Consider the following 22,319-nt stretch of genomic DNA (forward strand, 5'->3'; position numbering starts at 1 on the left):
TCAGATCGCACCAAAAAATTGGTTCATTCGCGCATCAGACTTTGATCCCGCAACGAGATGACATTATGCTGACTTGCCGGTAATTCCAGAAGCTTCAAACCATATCAAGTTCTCATAATAAAAGCGTGCATGCACGCACTCAATCGCTTGTGAAGGTGGATTGTTTTATCATACAGCTGATGGCTTGTACAGTCTGTGATTCGTTGTTCAACACGTGATGCTTGTACAGTCTGTGATTGGTTTGTTTTCGCTAGCTTGTGCAGTTGTGATTGTCTTATCATACAGCTGATCGCTTGTTCAACACCAAAGTGACTATAATAGTTACTTTGTTCAACACGTGTCGCTTGTACAGTCTGTGATTGGTTTGTTGTCGCTCGCTTGTGCAGGTGTGATTGTCTGATCCCACGTGATCGCTTGTACAGTCTGTGATTGGTTGGTTGTCACACACGTGATCGCTTGCGTGTTTGCGCTATTAAATAGTCTTGTCATTTATCGTTCAGTACAGTTTTAAACTACCGTGATCATGTCGAACTCTATCAGAAAAAGAATGTCTTACCCTTGTTCTTTTAAACTCAAAATTGTAGCAGCTGCAGAAAATCCCTTCCATTAATACAAACCATGACGCATTGGAAAGCAATATAGACTTTATTAACATGAATTAACAAGTAAGAGTTGCGGGTAAGAATCCACCTACGGCTCTCGCTAACAAACAGAAACGATAAATGTGAGAAATGTTTGTGTTACAGTAATTTTGTTTTCTTTCTGCGCCTTTCTTAACGCATGTAGTGTGTTAAGATTCGTAGCGATTTATAAGAATGTGTTAATACAGCGTTATTTTATTCCTTGAAACAGACGTGGAACGAAATTAACCGCCATTGTGGGCGATCAAAGGAAATTGTTTTATGCTGATTCAGGAGCTCTATTTTAAACTCCCGACGCATTGAAAAGCAATATAGGCTTTATTAACATAAATTAACAAATAAGAGTCACGTGTAATAATTCACCTACGGCCGTCGCTAATATGCAGAAACGATAAACGTGAGAAATGTTTGCGTTACAGTAATTTTGTTCTCTTTCTACGATTTTCTTAAGGCGTCCGGCATGTAACGATTCGAAGGACCGGCTTATTCGCGAATTTTTATAAAATCGCTGTTTTAAGGCTGTTTTTAGGGAGTCTGCTTATTCGCGAGATGGGCGTAATTTCGAGAAAATACGGTAACAACGCCTATATATTTTTCTGTTGTGCAAAGTGATTAATTCGTGACCAATACGGGCATATTTAAAATGTCTTGCTTTTTTAATTCAATTGTTTCCAATATAACCTGCGGTTGCGTCGACAAAATAAAATCCTCACCACTCTAATATGCCATGGCAACCCGCAGACATAAAAATAAAAATGTGTGGTAAACTGCCCTATTATATATTGTTTTGTTCCTTATTTTGCGAATTCAGCAAATTTGAGATGTGTAACACTGACTCCACTCAATCGAAATGCCCCCACTCTGATTATTTTTGAGATGAAACTGTTCGAAAAATCCATAAATCTGCCGTAAAATTTATTTCAGCACAATAAAAATTGATTGAATATACTTTAGATTAATTATATTATATATATTCTCACAACCCGGTAAAAGTCGCGTTTCAAACCTTGTATAATGTTAACACAAAAATTTTCGACGGCAATTTAATTAAGGTAATGGATAATCAGGCACCCTAGAAAAGCGTTTTTTAAATTGTCGCGGGCTTCATTAAAACATATTTTGTTTACGGTTTTATTTTCAGTATTTCAAATTGCCGCTTTTCAATCCAAAAATTTGCGTTTTCTATAGAAACTCGCCGCCGATGACGTATTTACCGGATTCACAATTTGCCTTTTAGTAAAGTAACACAAACGTGAATGCGTTTACGGCCTAAATAACACGTCCGCTGATAAAGCAATCGCGCGCAAGTTTCTATCGAGAATGTTTTCACTCAACGGAAATGTCTTGAAAGCGGCGTCGAAAATGTGTGACGCCACACAAATATTCGATATTCTTATGAACGCTGATTCCGATATTCGAATAACGAGATATTCGAATACATTCCAATACTTTATTCGAATTGGCCATCCCTGACCCCAACTCAAAAAAAAAATATCAACTCATTGCAAATTTTTTTTCTGCTTTGCGCTGTTTTTCTCTGTTTTGCGTGCTGTTTTCCTCTGTTCCGCGCTGTATTCAGTAATTAGTAAGACCATTTATTTTTGGAATGTCAATGGGCTGTTGATTTTTGGCAATGGTGTTGCATAGAAAATAATTAAAATAATATTTTAGCAAATGAATCACAATAGTATGCAAAAAATCAACAATTTGGGAATATCGAAATTCAGTAAAATTATGATGAAATAGTTAAAAGTAGAAGTACTATGCGTTCAATTTTAAAATGTTAACTGATAGAAATTTCAAATTTATTGAAAACAGGTGAAAGAAATGATTTATTATTGTATGAACACATGGATGATCTCATACAAAGATCAATCATGATGTGACATTTTTTATGCAACACCAGCTTTGATGAATACATGGGAGGATTCAAATGTCCAAATTTATGCATCATTTTGATTTAATTCATAGATAGATAGTGAATAGAAAAGTGCCAAAACACCACTTTGTTGTCTGATTTTCTATCTAGATTAACTAAATCGATCAATTATTGGTAAATATATATAAAATGTGTGCACAACTTGGATGACAATTGTATGATAATATGGACTAACTTATTTTCAATTGACATATATTGTATTATATATGATACAAAACTCCGGTAATTGTATGGTTTTATATTTTAATTGTTACATATATTATTTGAACTTGTGGGAAATGTGTTATAAATTATGAAACTGTTTAATTTGGGGCAACTTATACTAATTCGGCACTAAAATCTCTATACGAAATAGAGGTGAGATTGGGCCAAAAATTCCGGCCCGACCCAGGCCCATGGGTATTAAACCCGACCCAAGCCCGACTAATTAGCTGGATTTGCAGGCCCGAAGCAAACCCGAAAGTTCCTATTTTATTTAGGTCATCGAATTGTCATTGCAAGAGTTGATGAGGCAACTTCTGTTTTTTGCAAACCACGGTCTCTCGTGGCCCAAACACAGCCGAAACGCCTCATTTAAAAAGAGTCACTGATAGAGAAGCCTGACGCAAACGTAAGGATTGACATTTCAGGCCTGATCAGGCCCGAATTACGGGTTGGCTCAAGCCCCAGATCTTAGCTTTAATATAAAAATTCAGTTTGGTTCCAACCAGTAATATATTCAACAGATACAAATGCAAAAAACATGCGAAAGAGTAAAGAATATAATTTTACTGACAGATTGGGAAGTGAAGTCGCGGGGAGATTTGATGGTGGGCCCGTTATCCAACTAAACCTAATTGAAATTATGATTATCTGTAGTGGGCTGGACATTGGAAGTCTGGAGAAAAAAAAGATAGAGAACAGGTTTAGACAGGCTAATGAGTAATGACTGGATGAATTCCATTAAACATTATTAGTTGTTTAACATGCCCATATAGAATATGACAGTACTCAAATATGAAATAACAGAATTAGAATGAAACATATACTATCATAAGCTAGCATTTGGATAGGCGCATTATGCTGCAATATATATGAATAAATAGATAATAAAACTATGTTGGAGTGTCAGTTCAGGTTTTTAGGCTTCGAAACATCTCGAGAACAAACCAAATTAAACTATTATTATTACATGCTACCGGTACTTGCATTTTACACTCCAAGAGATTTGTATTTTCAGCAGATAGACTTGATAGGTGTATTTGATGTTCTTGGTACAGCAACGTTTATCTGTTATGTTGCCAATTCAACAGTTGGTTGAACAAATTTTAAGTTTTTCTGTTTTGCTCAGTTCAAGCAATTCTGGTATATTTAGGATGGTCTGGATCATGCAGTTGTACTTGGTGATGAAAACCTTTTTTTTTGTAATATTGGGGTTTATTTTTGATTGACTTTAATGTCTAATTAATTACCGTATCTTTAAATTAATTATTTTTTTCTATTGTTTATGGTCTTTTCAATAATAGTATTAGTATCATAAATTTTTTTATAAAATCAAACCAAGGCATCTCAAAAATGGAAGAAAAAATCAATACGAATTCTAAAGAACATGCTTTTGAAATTTTACAGCAATTAAACGAATATCGTAAAACGGGACGTCATTGTGATTTCATGATCAAAGCTGGATCTGAGGAACTTCCTGTTCATAAGAATATTGTGTCGGCAAGTTCCGATTATTTTAAAGCAATGTTATCTCATGAAAATGTTGAAACAAAATCTGGTGTTGTTGAGATAAAGGAATTTGATGAAGTTTGTGTTAAAAAATGTGTTGATTTCATTTACACTGGGGATGCTTATGTTGCCAAAGAAAAACGTGAAACACTCATGGGTGTCGCTCATATGATGCAGCTGCAAAGACTTTGTGATAGTATCGCATTTTTTCTGGAAGATGATCTTGATCCTAGATCGTTTTTTCAAACTAAAAAAATTGCGAATAGGTACCACTGTAAACAACTTGAGGAAAAATGCAATCAATTTGCATTGCAACGTTTCAAAGAAATTGCCCAGTCTGATGAGTTCATAGATCTTGACGAAAAATTTATTTCATTTCTGATGGAATCAAAGGAAACAAAAGCAAAGGAAGAAGTGAAATGTAAGGTGTTGTTAGCATGGACCAAACATGATATTGATGAAAGAAAAGAATGTTTTCTCAGTTTGGTGATGAAATTTCAGTTGACAAAAATGGCTTTGTCATATAGACGATTTCTTGTTGAAAATGAACCACTGTTATTCGAATCTATGCAGTCTATTCGTTCACTGACTTTATCAATCCTGGACAGCAATAAGAATATCAGTTCAAAAGATGTTAATTTGACAGAGAATAAACAGCTTGTTGTTTTTGACGAAACTTCTCAAAGAATGCATTCTCATGATGTTTATGATAAAACATGGACACCAATGCAAACCATGGATCAAGCAATTATACAGAATACATTATATTCTGCTGTAGTGATGGAATCTTACATTTATGTGATTTGTAAAAAGGGATCGTTTTATAGACTTGAATATGCTGAATCAAATGCAAAGTGGGAACAAATGACAAATACAAATCTTCAGTATGCATATGCAGTTGCACTTGATGGTTTTGTTCATGGTTTTGAATATCAGAGGCACTCAAACATTATGGAAAGATATGATCCATCAAATAATAGATGGACCAGACTAACAAACAAATCATTGATTCTATATGGAGAATCTTTGGTGGCTGCTGATGGAAAGGTGTTTTGTATTGCAGGAATGAATCAGCAAATTCGAGCAACAAACCAAGTTGAGATTTATGATCCTGTCACATCAACTTGGTCTATGGATAATAGATCATTGAATGAAGCAAGATATCAAGCTTCTGCAACTGCTACAGAGGAAGGAATATATGTTATGGGAGGTAAAAATGTTAATAGTAATACTAATAGTGTTGAATTTCGTTCATCTGTAACTAAAACCTGGATGATGTTGAAACCAATGAAAACTGCAAGAGCACAGTTCAGTAGTTGTGTGATTGATGAAAAAGTTTATGTCATTGGCAGAAATGGAAATTCTGCAAATATAGAGGAATATGATCCTGCAACAAAAGAATGGAAAGTCATTGAAACAATACAAGGGAAAAATATAGTTACGATGGCAACTGTTGCAATATCTATATAACATTGATAGCTATTATTCATTGCCTATATGCAATTATGGATCTTGTAGGGAACTTTATTGAATTTTTTCATTCCTCGATCTAACTCCGGGTCCAAATCCAGGCCCGCGGGATCCGCCGCTTCATTATCTGTTGCCCTCGTTACATTTACGGGAGAGTAAACAAAAAATTGCATTTGTTTTTGTTTGGTCATAAAAATAACCAGTAAAATCTTCTGACATTTTGTTACATCATTTATGTCAATGATTTGACTAGTTTTATGGCTGGCTGAGGCAACTAGCGAACTTGAAAAAGTGTGCTTGGCTAGCCTGAATTGTTAACTGGCGCTCTATCTTTTTCATCTGGAATATATGCTAACAGAAAAGACTTCATAGAAAACTTAAAATCGAATTAGGAATCTATTAGCCTAGGTTGCCTATGCCTGATAACTAAATTTCGATGTAATATAATATAATTCCTGCTGTGTGTTTGTTGCAACCAGCCTAAACAGTATTACAAAAAATGCTTCATATATGTCAGAAAATTTAGCTCTCACCCTACTGTATCTCAAATACCACAATGCATGCTTGATATGTCTGCAAGTTGTTTTGGTGGCAATTTAAAATGGTACTTTTCTTTTGGCACATCCTCTGTTATGAAGAGATTGAAATCTTGCACTGAATGTAGATATAGTAAGATTTTTGCACATTTTAGTGAGTTTTTTTGTGTTTTAGCATGTTTCAGCTTGATAAATGACAAATAATGATCAATGTGTTTTGACAACGAAATTGTTTGTTATATATTGCATTGTTTACCTATTCTTGGCACTATTGTAACCCGCAAAAATAAAAAAAATAATAGTATGGTCCCCGAGGCCGACAACCTTGAAACACCCTGATGTAACTAGTATCTGATTAATAACTCGACTACCTGTTCGTTTACATATTACCTAATGTTTTTAATTCTAATAGCGGTTTTTCATTTTCCTTTTGTTATTACATTATTGATTTGATAATGATCACGATTTTATTTTATTATTCCTCGACATTTTCCATTTTTTTTATTATTCCATTCAATTTTGTGACATGCCATAATGATGGTGTTGACCTCGTTCAATTCTTATTTATGTTTTATGGTTTCACAATTTGATATCCTTTCATTCAAAATACCTAAATTGTTTTCGAAAAATTCTATTTGATCTTGGTTTAACACAACAATTCAAGTTTTTCAGCTGTTGATCAGAAAGGGTTAATATTGAATAATCATTTCCATCAGTGAAAATCACTGTATTTTTTCAAATTACTGATTTTGTAATGTGATAATTTTTTTCTATTCTTCTTATTCATGAAATAACTGTTGTAGATTAGCCATTATGAATTGTAATATTCAGGCTAGGCTTTTTATTACATTGCTCCTGTTGTACAAAATTGGTTTCTGTCCATTCAATATTAAAATTTTGGAAAGGTAAAATTTCAAGGATTAAAAAATTTTCTAGTCAGAATATTATTTATCCAACCTCGTCTTAGTAATAACATTACTGCTGATCACAGCTAACCAATTCATTTTTTTCATTTTCAAGGATGGTTCATTTCATATCATCATTTGTATAACGAGATAAGAGATATGTTATGGTATTTTTCAAGTGCCGCCCAAGTGAAATACAATACTCAAGCATGTAACATGAATGAAATATACCAGTAACTGAAACGATACCACCTAGTAAGTCGGTGAATTAACAACTGTCCCGCACACCGTCAAGCACCTTGCATCACATGAACCAACCTACGGCATCAAGGAATCCAGCAATCCTCTCGCACATAACTATCGCCACATGGTATTCAAACCTTGCAAACTAACGCAGGGTAATCAGAGTTGCGGTGGTGAGTCTATTCCTAACGCTCGTACCACTCCTATTCCTAACACCGCCGTTTTATTCTTATACTTTATGCACCTAAGAATAAGAAAAAGTTGTTAAAATTTTTTCTATTCCTATCATTTTATGGAAGACTATGGTAGTTAAAAAATAGCTCCTTAAAAGGTTTCCAAGAAATGCTAATATTGTTTAGAAGTTATTGCTGTGTCAAAAAATTGTATGAGCCGTATTGGTATTTGCATCTGTTTGTCAACAAGTTTCGATTATATAACCATATAAGATAAGTATAAATCACTAGTTGTTTATTAGGTCATCAGTAAACAATTATTTGCCCACAGTATAAAAGAAGGTGAATGATCTACCTAATTAATATACCGGTATGTAAAGAAACAATGCTATCGATAAACCACAAGATGTTATTTATATTCTGTTCATCGTGCTGTTGTAATTTTAGTTACTTTTATTTAATACTTTATAAAGTTTGTTGTTGTTAATCTATGAATATTTTGCTAGATAAAGAAATTTTATGCTTTATAACAGGGATGGCGAACCTTTTTCAATGAATGGGTCAAAAATCATAATTTCATCACGAAACAAAAGAGTGTGGGTCACAGATATTCAATCAATGTTTGTATCTATACGAAACTTGCTGCTGCATCTTAACTTTTAATTCTTATGAGCTTCAGTTGGTGTTGTGTAGTTTTGAGCTTTTTTATTATGCACTTCTATCATGGACTACTAGACTCTTTATGGCACTCAATTTTATGAAATTTGTGTACAAAAACATATATATGAATCATCAAAAACATTTTAGGATGATGAGGCAAATTATTTTGGGAATTCTACTCTAATAGAGTTGCTTCATCGTTATTTGAGATTTCTGGGTCTTTATTTAAAATCTGATATAGATTTTGTTTTCTATGTTGGCCAGAAACTAATAAAATGCAAAGTAGCATCTATTTCTCGTATACACCCCCCCCCCTGACTCTGCGGTGCTTTTTGGTTCATTCACTTCCAAAAAAGGAACGCTGTAGCAAGACGTTACGAAAACTGAACGATTCAATTGTACTGTTATGTCCTAAACAAGGTCGCGGCCAATAGGTACATAACGGTATACAGGGGTGAGTGAACATGTAAGTCCAGGACTGGTATTTTTGGAAATTACCACATCGACCCGGAATTCAAAATTTGAATATGAGCGGTCCCAGCACTAGCTGCCCAACTGACGGTACATTATGATAGTTTACTTATTGTTAAATTTAATTAAAGTTGGTTTTATCAATTTTTATCACTTATATATTTATATATATGTTACGGTAATGTTTTTATTTAATTCATGCCTGGGGGTGTCACGAAAAAAACGTGATGGTTCACTTTGTCACCCGTGGGTCAGTGGTTCGCCATCCCTGGTCTATGGTTTCATAATTTCTAATCCTACTTTTTTCATTAATTTACATTAATTGTTTATAGAGAGATCTATCTGATATTAGTTTAATACAATGATTCATTACAATAAAGTTTTTCAGCTGTATGCTTCAGAGGTGTTAATATTTAATACTCTTTTCTTGAAGATCACTGTACTTTTTGATTACGGTATTTATTTTGTTCCACTGCTTTCTTGTTATAATTAAATCTAAATTATGCATTTTTTTATGTGTTAAATCTGTGTGTTTTTTTGTCATGGAAAAAATGTTCAATAGATTTGACATTATCATTTGTCATATTCAGGCTTGTGGCTATAAAGCTTTTATTACATTGCTCCTGTTGCACATATTGCTTTCTGTTCATCCAATATCAAATTTTTGCAAAATGGAAATTGCCAAGATGAAAAATAAAAACTTCTAATCGAAATAGTATTTATTCAACCATGCCTTAGTAATAAATAACCTCACTGCTGATTGCTGTTGACCAATGCATTATTAGTATTCACGATTTCATTTATTATAATTGATATGGTTTGATAACATACTTGTTCAAGTTCAAGTTGTGCTATTTTTTTTTTTTTTGTGTTTTCAAAAAATAGTTAAAAATTAAATAACTCGATTGCCATTATGCCTTCCGAAGAGCTTTTGTTTAAGCAGTCAATATTTGACTTCATTCTTTACATAGCTCCGAGATTGTGATGTGTTCTTATTTGATCAGGCATTGCCTTCTGTTAAAGTTCAATTTTTTTATTGTAGTCATTGTTTTAAGAAGCAAGATTTATTTGTGATGAACTGTGAAGTCAAACTCTTTTAATTTAATTTCTCTATTGTTCAAGGTATTATAATTGGTAGGATAAGTACGGCCATACGATACCGGTTGGTTTTTCTATGCAAATGTCCACTTTCTGAGAATGGGATCTGATCTAATCAAAATGTAATTCGATCAGTTGGCATGAAAAAATAGAAACGAAAACATGACGGTATCACACAGGGTTGCCAATATTGGTTTTTTTATCCGCAAATTTAGCAATTTTGATTTTTTGAAGCACGTTCAGTGTCGAAATTCACGTTTGATGTCCTGGCATTTACTTGACTTGTTGATATATATTCTAGTTTCTACTATTGAAATGGTCCGCAATACGGTATATAGTGTGCAACAATAGCCTACTGCTTAGCTACCCCCAGGAATTGATTTTCTTGTTTATTACTTTAACCCCAACCAAACTTTTGCAGCTACTCAGATGGATATTCAAGCAGGGGTGTTGTGAATTTAGTTTTGCACGTTACATTGTTATTTGTCAGTTTTTAGTTATGTTTATGAAAATATTTGAAAATTAAATAATCAATTGTCATTAAGCCTTCCATTATTCCGAGGAGCTTCAGTTTAATCAGTCAATATTCAACTTCATTTATTACATAGCTTCGAGATTGCGATGTGTACTTATTTAATCAGGCATTGCCTTTCGTTATGGTTAATTTTTTATTGTAATCTTTGTTTTATGAAGCAAGGTTTATTTGTGATGAACTGTGAAGTCAAACTCTTTTCATTTAATTTCTCTATTGTTTAAGGTATTAATTAATAGTGGTATGATCTAAGCAGTACTTTATAAATCAAACAAAGTCATCTCAGAAATGGAAGAAAAAATCAATACAGATTCTAAAGAACATGCTGTTGAAATTTTACAACAATTAAATGAATATCGTAAAACTGGACGTCATTGTGATTTCATGATCAAAGCTGGATCTGAGGAACTTCCTGTTCATAAGAATATTGTGTCGGCAAGTTCAGATTATTTTAAAGCAATGTTATCTCATGAAAATGTTGAAACAAAATCTGGTGTCGTTGAAATAAAGGAATTTGATGAAGTTTGTGTTAAAAAATGTGTTGATTTCATTTACACTGGGGATGCTTATGTTGCCAAAGAAAAACGTGAAACACTCATGGGTGTCGCTCACATGATGCAGCTGCAAAGACTTTGTGATAGTATCGCAATTTTTCTGGAAGATGATCTTGATCCTAGATCGTTTTTTCAAACTAAAAAAATTGCGAATAGGTACAACTGTAAACTACTTGAGGAAAAATGCAATCAATTTGCATTGCAACGTTTCAAAGAAATTGCTCAGTCTGATGAGTTTATGGATCTCGATGAAAAATTTATTTCATTCCTGATCGAATCAAAGGAAACAAAAGCACAGGAAGAAGGGAAATGTAAGATGTTGTTAGCATGGACCAAACATGATATTGATGAAAGAAAAGAATGTTTTGTTAGTTTGGTGATGAAATTTCAGTTGACGAAAATGACTTTGTCATATAGAAGATTTCTCGTTGAAAATGAACCATTGATATTTGAATCTATGCAGTCTCTTCGTTCACTGACTTTATCAATACTGGACAGCCATCCTGAGGATATCAGTTCAAAAGATTTCGATTTAACAGAGAATAAACAGCTTGTCGTTTTTGACCGAATTTCTCAAGGAATGCATTCACATGATGTTGGTGATAAAACATGGACGCCAATGCAAACCATAGATCAAGCAATTATACAGAATTTATATTCTGCTGTAGTGATGAAATCTTATATTTATGTGATTTGTACAAATGGATCGTTTTATAGACTCGAATATGCTGAATCAAATGCAAAGTGGGAACAAATGGCAAATACTAATATCCATAATGCTTGTGCAGTTGCACTTGATGGCTTTGTTTATGGCATTGATTATGGAGATCACTCAAACATTATGGAAAAATATGATCCATCAAACAATAGATGGACCAGACTTACGAACAAATCACTGATTCTGGTCTATGAATCTTTGGTGGCTGCTGATGGAAAGGTGTTTTGTATTGCAGGATATACTGGTCAGCAACTTCAAGCAACAAAGCAAGTTGAGATTTATGATCCTGTCACATCAACTTGGTCAATGGATAATAGATCATTGAATAAAGCAAGATGCCGTGCTTCTGCTACAGCTACAGAGGAAGGAATATATATTATGGGAGGTTATAATGTTAATAGAAACTCAACTGTTGCTACTGCTGAATTTCGTTCATCTGTAACTAAAACCTGGATGATGCTGAAACCAATGAAAAATGCAAGAGCAGAGTTCAGTAGTTATGTGATTGATGGGAAAGTGTACGTCATTGGTGGAAATAGAAAACCCACAAATATAGAGGAATATGATCCGGAAACAAAAAAATGGAGAATCATTGAAACAATACAAGGAAAAAACATATTTTTATTGGCAACTGTTGCAATATTTCTATAGCAGTGGTACCCAAACTTTTTAAGAGAGAGAGACCCACTATTTTTCACCACAGCTTATGGCGACCCATTTAACTTTAATAAATTAATGAAACATTGATGGAGGAAACTAATTTATTTTCTCAAATTAAATTTTCAGTGAAGCTAGTGAGAAGGATGGGCTTGTTTCTTGCTACTTTCCATAATAGACTTGACATTTATTTCCATTTCAGATAGTTTTAGACATAATGAATTGGAAAGTTGCAGTTAATTTCGAAATTTGCATTTAATTTGCTTTGCCACCGATCCTAATAACCAGTATAATTAATCAAAGCTTTCTACATCTTTTTATGACCCACTAAGATTCCTGGAGACACTGGTGGGTCATGACTCATAGTTTGGGAACCGCTGCTCTATAGCATCATTCACCACTTATTTTCTTAAACTTATATGGCTCTAATATTTTAAATTAAAATACAGTAATATTAACGGTAGTTTTTTTAATTTGCTCACAAAATATATTTCATTTGCAGAATCATTAAAACTAGTGAATTATTCATTTGTGTGTGCAAATATTTAGATTGAGTAATTTTTTTAACAAAAAATTTCATTCGATTATTGTACTTTTATACAAGGGTGTCAAACTCATGGGTTTTCGAGGGCCGCATTGCATTTAGGGAATTGTGCAAGGGGCTGCAAACAGTTTTTAATATATTTTGATAATGTATACTTGAAGCATATTATAGATGGGTGTACTTTGTGACATATATTGTAAATTTGTGATGCAATTAAACAGCCAAATGAAATTTTGTTGTATTATTAAATTTCAAATGCCATTTACCTATTAATTTTTGCATTTTACTATTATTGCAATTTACTTTATTTATTACAAAAAAAACATAAATTTTTATGTACAACTATCCAAAACATTTTTGAAGAAAGTTTTGATAAGGAAAGAATAATACATACACTAAAAAATGACTTAATCTAAATATATAACCTAAAAATTTACAAAAATACCACAGAAAAAACTCAATGATTTTCATTACATATGTCCTGACGTTTGGCATCTCTTTTGTGCCACCAGCTTATTATTATCAGGCTGAAATGATTTTGCTGTACCAACTCTAATATACGAGGTCACATGATCATCGGCTAATCTGGATCATTGAGAATGTTCGATTAAATTCAGTAATGCAAAAATATAATGTTTATTATTTCATGTATAGATCAGTGTACAAATAAATGACTGACTTTTCAGACCAGACAATTACCGCCACATTTCGCTTTATTTCCAGGACCGCTTGAGTTATGACTGATATTTATTTTTTGTAACTAGGTAGTTGTATAAATATAGAAATATACAAACACATAAAAAAATTTTGTTCGAAGCTGATCTTTAAATTTTCCACATTGACTGCTGAGCTACCGTAATTCTGATAATGTTTACTTTTACTGTATTTTTTCATTCTACTGATGAAAATGTGACAAATTAAAGAATGTGCTTTAGAACTTGAGAAATATTGAAGAAACTCACATTTTTCTTCAAAAATGCCACCTTCTTCATGTACTTTGCGTTTCATTTAATTCCTGAAGTGTGTTTTTCAAATATTCTTTTGCTAGCTTGAGGTGTATCCACAATTTGGTCAGATTGAAAACAAAAAATTTCAATTTTCCAAAACTACTTTCAGTAAATTGTCGTTTTCTGTGTGGATAATTAATTTCACTTTGAGAGTTTTGAAAAATGCATTACATTTAGTTGAAAAAAATTACAAATTACATTTATTGTTAAGCGTTCGAGGGCCGCATTGAAAACTCTCTTGGGCCGCATGCGGACCACAAGCTTGGCACCCCTGCTTTAATACATTTAGCTTAAGAACGAATGTACAGTATGGTTGAAAATACAACTTGAATAATTTCTCTTTACATATAGCCAATTTCAACATTGATAATTCGATTGCTTGATTAGTTACTTATTATCTATTTTATTTAAAAGTGAAGAGTGAATAATAATGCCATTTTGGTATTGTGATTTTTTTTTATATTATTTAATTGATAATGAGAAACAATTTGTTCTTAATTCTTGAAAATATTTTAATTTTTAATATATTATTCAATTTTGTGATAAGTTAGATTAGGTCAGGGGTCTCCAACACACGGCCCGCAAAGCAATTTTTTGCAGCCCGCGTCGTGGTTGGGATTTTTCCAGAAATAACTAAAATAGTACAATGTCAACTATGAGTTTTATCGTGTTCGTATTTTATTCTTTTGTAATAATTATATTGTAAATGATTTTTATTTCGTTTTTATTATGACAAAGTAAACAAGTTTCGGTCAGATCATTGAATTGTGCAGTTATGAATCGTTAATTCTGCATATGTGCAGTTAACGCAAAACTAGATTATTATAAACTTTTTATAAAGTAGTAAACCCATACGCAAGGACCAAGGAGTGTAAATGTTTGGAAGAGCACAGAATATTTTACGAGAATTGGGAGGATATATATGTATTTTGAATGAAATTGTTATAACAAGGTTCAGTGTCTCATATGTTGTGCAATTATTGCTGTTTGAAAATAATACAATATCGGATGACTTTACGGCTCATTACACAGGAAAAATACCACGTTTATACTAAATTAATCCGCCATGAAAAGGTATCATCTTTAAAATTTTTACTGATAAAACAGAGAAATTTTTCATCAAACGTAAACAAAACTTGCGAAGATACGGTGAAAGCAAGCTTTGCCATAAGTGTGATGATTGCGAAATCTCCGCGTCCTATGTTAAAGGAAGCTATTAAAGGCTGTATGTAAGGGCTTGTGGAGTACTTAGCAGTCATTATTTTAAACAATGAAAGTTAACAAATCAGCATTCGGCACACGACTAATGGACCAGAGTTTGTATGCGGTCTTAAGACTAGCAAATCAACGCAAATAAGGCCAAACATCGAGTATCTCGCCGCTACAAAATGGTGCCAAATATCCAGCACAAGTAAATGAATATGTTTCATGTCTTGTTTGGTGTAAGATTCAAGTGTAATTTCAACAAATAAATTCAGATTTCCCTTGTTAATTTTTGTATGTCAATTTTGTACCTAATTTGTTGTTTTATGGCCCGCGTCATCAATAAATTTCAAAAAGTGGCCGCGACATATTTTGAGTCGGAGACCCCTGGATTAGGTGGTGCTGACCATGTTTATTTTTTCGTTTAAATTGTTTTAATCCTATCTTTCTCATGAATTTTCTTTATTAATCATTTACAATGAGATCTATCTGATATCAGATTAACACAATGAATCATTAAATGGAATTTTTATTTTTCAGAGGTGTTAATATTAAATACACATTTCTTGATTGAAAATCACTGTTATTTTCGGTCATTTGTTTTGTTCCAGTGCTTTCTTGATATAATTGATTCTAAAATATGCATTTCTTAAATGTGTTTTAACAAAACTGTTCAATAGATTTTTTATTATGAATTGTAAAATTTAGGCCAGTGACTATAAAGCTTTTATTACATGGCCCCTGTTGTACATATTGGATTATGTCCACTCAATATCATATTTTTGCAAAGTTTAAATTGCAATAATGGAAAAAATTGACATTCTGGCACTGGTTTGGGAGTTGTGTGATTGATGAGAAAGTTTATGTCGTTGGTGGAAATGGAAATCCTGCAAATATAGAGGAATATGATCCGGAAACAAAACAATGGAAAATCATTGAAACAATACAAGGAAAAAATATTTTTCCAAGAGCAACTGTTGTAATATCTATATAACATTGATTGATCTTATTTCTGAATTCTGAGCAAATATGTCTCTCATATGCTATACTGAAAATCCCTGTAAACATATCTAGTTTTTTCCCAAATTAATTTTTATCACAAAATGATAACCTATGGTAACTTTTTGTTCATCATAATTCTCAACCAAATAATTAAACGGTATCAACTATTTTTTCATTTCATCTTGTGTTCCAGTGTTGTATTTTACCGTAATTACCGGTAGCTTAATGAAGTTTATTAAATTTATCTATCTATCTAGAATCTGATTGACAATTTGATTGGCTTGACTGCTTGAATATTACCCAATATTATTAAGAAGTTGTTGTACGAATCTTATAACTAGTTTATCATTTTCCCTATTTTATTATTATAATATCAAATTGGTAATGATCAAGCTTTTAATTTAATATTTTTTGACATTTTCCATTTTTTATTATCATTCAATTTTGTGACATGCCCTAATGATGGTGTTTCAATTTTTATTGATGAATTATGGTTTCATAATTTGAAATCCTTTCATTCACACTGCCCTAATTGTTTTTGAAAAATTCTAGTTGATGTTAGTTCAATACAACAATTCATACAACAAGATTTTCAGCATTTGATAAGAAACGGCTTTATTGTATTTAATAATCATTTCCTCTAGTGAAAATTACTGTATTTTTTTAATTTTATAATCACTGCTTTCTCAATATAATCAATTCCCTAATATGCATTTTTAAATGGGATAATTGTTATCTATGCTTTTTATTCATGAAATGACTGTTCAATAGATTTGTTGTTATGAATTATAATATTCAGGCTAGTGACCTTACCAAGGGGCCATTCCAAACAAATGTTGAATTTCATCAATTTTATAAAGTGCAATGAAAGTACCGTAATTGTTTTGTATTTTTTATATCAAAAGACACTTGAATTTTATTGGACTGCATTCATTTCATGGAAAAAGTTGGAATTCCACCCAGGTTTTTGATGGTTTACACAAAAGGGCCTGAAATGTAGAAATTTTGATATGATTGACATTTTTTGTGATGACTCGTAACACAAAGTGTTTGATTGTCTGGTACAGTTATTTCTTTTCAAATATATGCACTGGACTTGAAAGTTAATAAAGATTAGGTGTTTGCAGTGCTGTAGGACATGTCTTTGCCTATTTAACGATTTATTGTTAGAATTTTGATAGATGATAGAGGCCGCTGTTCCGAAGCGGAAGACTATAAAGTGGAAAAATGTCCCATAGTGTCACATACAATGTGCACATTATCGTCATGGATCTACAGTGTTACATTGAGTTACTTGAGTGACACATAGACGGGTCCTCCAGTCACTGCTCAGAAAATATTGCTGTACCAGCTCGACAATCGTTCAAACCATATAAAACAATTGATTGAACAGTGGAGCAAAACATATTGCTGGAGATGTAAAAATATTGGATCTCTCAGCGTGGAAATTTTCAGGAATTATCCTGTAGAGTCACTTGGATTAGCTCTTATATTCTTTATCTTCCAATTCATACTTACCGGTACTTCACTATACAATACTTTTTGGAGGTTTTTCATCATGCTGTGATTTGTTGAAATTGTCTTTACAACAATTTGATACATATTAAGCAGACAATATTTGACTTCATTCTTTACATAGCTTCAGAAGTGCGATTGTGTACTTATTTGATCCGGCATTGCCTTTCAGTATAATTTAATTTTTTTTTATTGTAATCATTGTTTTATGAACCAAGGTTTATTTGGGATGAACTGTAAAGTCTAACACCTTCAATTATAATTCCGTTATTCTACAAGGTATTATTATTAATAGTGGTATAATCATAAGCAGTTCTTTATAAAATCAAATAAAGTCATCTCAGAAATGGAAGAAAAAATCAATACAGATTCTAAAGAACATGCTGTTGAAATTTTACAACAATTAAATGAATATCGTAAAACTGGACGTCATTGTGATTTCATGATCAAAGCTGGATCTGTGGAACTTCCTGTTCATAAAAATATTGTGTCGGCAAGTTCCGATTATTTTAAAGCAATGTTATCTCATGAAAATGTTGAAACAAAATCTGGTGTCGTTGAAATAAAGGAATTTGATGAAGTTTGTGTTAAAAAATGTGTTGATTTCATTTACACTGGGGATGCTTATTTTGCCAAAGAAAAACGTGAAACACTCATGGGTGTCGCTCACATGATGCAGCTGCAAAGACTTTGTGATAGTATCGCAATTTTTCTGGAAGACGATCTTGATCCTAGATCGTTTTTTCAAACTAAAAAAATTGCGAATAGGTACAACTGTAAACAACTTGAGGAAAAATGCAATCAATTTGCATTGCAACGTTTTATAAAAATTGCACAGTCTGATGAGTTTATGGATCTTGATGAAAAATTTATTTCATTTCTAATGGAATCAAAGAAAACAAAAGCAAAGGAAGAAGTGAAATGTAAGATGTTGTTAGCATGGACCAAACATGATATTGATGAAAGAAAAGAATGTTTTCTTGGTTTGGTGATGAAATTTCAGTTGGCAAAAATGACTTTGTCATATAGGAGATTTCTTGTGGAAAATGAACCACTGATATTTGAATCCGCAAAATCTCTTCAGTCATTGACTTTGTCAGTTTTTGACAGCCATGGGGATATCAGTTCAAAAGATGTCAATTTGGCAGAGAATAAACAGCTTGTTGTTTTTGACAAAACTTCTGGAAGAATGCATTCATGTGATGTTGATGATAAAACATGGACACCAATGCAAACCATAGATCAAGCAATTATACAGAATACATTATATTCTGCTGTAGTGATGGAAACTTACATTTATGTAATTTGTACAAAAGGATCGTTTTATAGACTTGAATATGCTGAATCAAATGCAAAGTGGAAACAAATGGCAAATGCAAATCTTCAGAATGCTTCTGCAGTTGCACTTGATGGTTTTGTTTATGGTATTGAGTATGAAAAATACTCAAGCATTGTGGAAAGATATGATCCATCAAATAATAGATGGACCAGACTAACAAACAAATCTTTGATTCTGGCTTGTGAACTTTTGGTGGCTGCTGATGGAAAGGTGTTTTGTATTGCAGGTATAAATCAACAAGATCAAGCAACAAACCAAGTTGAGATTTATGATCCTGTCACATCAACTTGGTCAATGGATAATAGATCATTGAATGAAGTAAGATATTGTGCTTCTGCAACAGCAACAGAAGAAGGAATATATGTTATGGGAGGTTATAATGTTAATGGTAATACTACTAATAGTGTTGAATTTCGTTCATCTGTAACTAAAACCTGGATGATATTGAAACCAATGAAAAATGCAAGACAAAACTTCAGTAGTTGTGTGATTGATGAGAAAGTTTATGTCATTGGTGGAAATGGAAATCCTGCAAATATAGAGGAATATGATCCTGAAACAAAAGAATGGAAAATTATTGAAACCATTCAAGGAAAAAATGTAACTCCACTGGCTACTGTTGCATTATTTATGTAACATTGACTCTTATCAGTTGCTATAACCTTTGTGGCAATATTTATTCCTATTATTCATCAACTAAAATTTGACTTCGAAAAGTTGATTTAAATTCATTATGCTTAAATTAGTATCTATCTAATTTTCTATTAAATTTTTTTTACCGAATAAATCTCTATTTCGAATACATACAAAATTATTATTTTCGAATATGAAATTTCGAATACATGCAAAAATAAATGTAAGTAAAATAGCATATTTTAGGGCATGAAGGAATCTGCATAAAACAAACAATGGAATAACTGTTATCTACAACCTGTCTATTTACCAGACATTTTATGTCCATCGATTGCCTGATATTTTCGAGTAGTATTGCTTTTCATATTTCAGTAGGTACGAAAATATGAATCAAAAATTGATAATAATCGGGCAGTTTACTACACATTTTATGTCCGCAGATTGCCACTGTTTTTTAGAGTATAGTAATTCCTTCTGTTTTCCCGTAAGTACGAAACTTCGGATCAGAAATTAATTATAATCGGCAGTTTTCCACACATTTTATGCCCGCAGACTGCTCCGTATTTTGATCTTATTTCTGAATTCTGAGCAAATATGTCTCTCATATGCTATACTGAAAATCCCTGTAAACATATCTAGTTTTTTCCCAAATTAATTTTTATCACAAAATGATAACCTATGGTAACTTTTTGTTCATCATAATTCTCAACCAAATAATTAAACGGTATCAACTATTTTTTCATTTCATCTTGTGTTCCAGTGTTGTATTTTACCGTAATTACCGGTAGCTTAATGAAGTTTATTAAATTTATCTATCTATCTAGAATCTGATTGACAATTTGATTGGCTTGACTGCTTGAATATTACCCAATATTATTAAGAAGTTGTTGTACGAATCTTATAACTAGTTTATCATTTTCCCTATTTTATTATTATAATATCAAATTGGTAATGATCAAGCTTTTAATTTAATATTTTTTGACATTTTCCATTTTTTATTATCATTCAATTTTGTGACATGCCCTAATGATGGTGTTTCAATTTTTATTGATGAATTATGGTTTCATAATTTGAAATCCTTTCATTCACACTGCCCTAATTGTTTTTGAAAAATTCTAGTTGATGTTAGTTCAATACAACAATTCATACAACAAGATTTTCAGCATTTGATAAGAAACGGCTTTATTGTATTTAATAATCATTTCCTCTAGTGAAAATTACTGTATTTTTTTAATTTTATAATCACTGCTTTCTCAATATAATCAATTCCCTAATATGCATTTTTAAATGGGATAATTGTTATCTATGCTTTTTATTCATGAAATGACTGTTCAATAGATTTGTTGTTATGAATTATAATATTCAGGCTAGTGACCTTACCAAGGGGCCATTCCAAACAAATGTTGAATTTCATCAATTTTATAAAGTGCAATGAAAGTACCGTAATTGTTTTGTATTTTTTATATCAAAAGACACTTGAATTTTATTGGACTGCATTCATTTCATGGAAAAAGTTGGAATTCCACCCAGGTTTTTGATGGTTTACACAAAAGGGCCTGAAATGTAGAAATTTTGATATGATTGACATTTTTTTGATGACTCGTAACACAAAGTGTTTGATTGTCTGGTACAGTTATTTCTTTTCAAATATATGCACTGGACTTGAAAGTTAATAAAGATTAGGTGTTTGCAGTGCTGTAGGACATGTCTTTGCCTATTTAACGATTTATTGTTAGAATTTTGATAGATGATAGAGGCCGCTGTTCCGAAGCGGAAGACTATAAAGTGGAAAAATGTCCCATAGTGTCACATACAATGTGCACATTATCGTCATGGATCTACAGTGTTACATTGAGTTACTTGAGTGACACATAGACGGGTCCTCCAGTCACTGCTCAGAAAATATTGCTGTACCAGCTCGACAATCGTTCAAACCATATAAAACAATTGATTGAACAGTGGAGCAAAACATATTGCTGGAGATGTAAAAATATTGGATCTCTCAGCGTGGAAATTTTCTGGAATTATCCTGTAGAGTCACTTGGATTAGCTCTTATATTCTTTATCTTCCAATTCATACTTACCGGTACTTCACTATACAATACTTTTTGGAGGTTTTTCATCATGCTGTGATTTGTTGAAATTGTCTTTACAACAATTTGATACATATTAAGCAGACAATATTTGACTTCATTCTTTACATAGCTTCAGAAGTGCGATTGTGTACTTATTTGATCCGGCATTGCCTTTCAGTATAATTTAATTTTTTTTTATTGTAATCATTGTTTTATGAACCAAGGTTTATTTGGGATGAACTGTAAAGTCTAACACCTTCAATTATAATTCCGTTATTCTACAAGGTATTATTATTAATAGTGGTATAATCATAAGCAGTTCTTTATAAAATCAAATAAAGTCATCTCAGAAATGGAAGAAAAAATCAATACAGATTCTAAAGAACATGCTGTTGAAATTTTACAACAATTAAATGAATATCGTAAAACTGGACGTCATTGTGATTTCATGATCAAAGCTGGATCTGTGGAACTTCCTGTTCATAAAAATATTGTGTCGGCAAGTTCCGATTATTTTAAAGCAATGTTATCTCATGAAAATGTTGAAACAAAATCTGGTGTCGTTGAAATAAAGGAATTTGATGAAGTTTGTGTTAAAAAATGTGTTGATTTCATTTACACTGGGGATGCTTATTTTGCCAAAGAAAAACGTGAAACACTCATGGGTGTCGCTCACATGATGCAGCTGCAAAGA

The 22,319-nt window shown here is 32.3% G+C and overlaps 3 protein-coding genes across 3 annotated transcripts; all 3 read left to right on the forward strand.

Annotated features, from left to right (window-relative positions):
- Positions 1–4,134: 4,134 nt before the first annotated feature.
- On the forward strand, positions 4,135–5,760 carry LOC144423678 (kelch-like protein 38). Its single transcript, XM_078113316.1, has one exon. It carries the CDS (start codon positions 4,135–4,137, stop codon positions 5,758–5,760), a length of 1,626 nt encoding a protein of 541 aa, XP_077969442.1.
- A 4,906-nt stretch (positions 5,761–10,666) lies between these two features.
- On the forward strand, positions 10,667–12,301 carry LOC144423828 (kelch-like protein 25). Its single transcript, XM_078113321.1, has 2 exons — positions 10,667–10,817; positions 10,902–12,301. The coding sequence occupies exons 1-2, from the start codon at positions 10,667–10,669 to the stop codon at positions 12,299–12,301; spliced, it is 1,551 nt and encodes a 516-aa protein (XP_077969447.1).
- Positions 12,302–18,233: 5,932 nt separating this feature from the next.
- On the forward strand, positions 18,234–19,553 carry LOC144423980 (kelch-like protein 25). The gene has a single exon (XM_078113325.1). It carries the CDS (start codon positions 18,234–18,236, stop codon positions 19,551–19,553), a length of 1,320 nt encoding a protein of 439 aa, XP_077969451.1.
- Positions 19,554–22,319: the final 2,766 nt, after the last annotated feature.

Source organism: Styela clava, chromosome 1 (assembly GCF_964204865.1).
Source record: "Styela clava chromosome 1, kaStyClav1.hap1.2, whole genome shotgun sequence".
NCBI lineage: Eukaryota > Metazoa > Chordata > Ascidiacea > Stolidobranchia > Styelidae > Styela > Styela clava.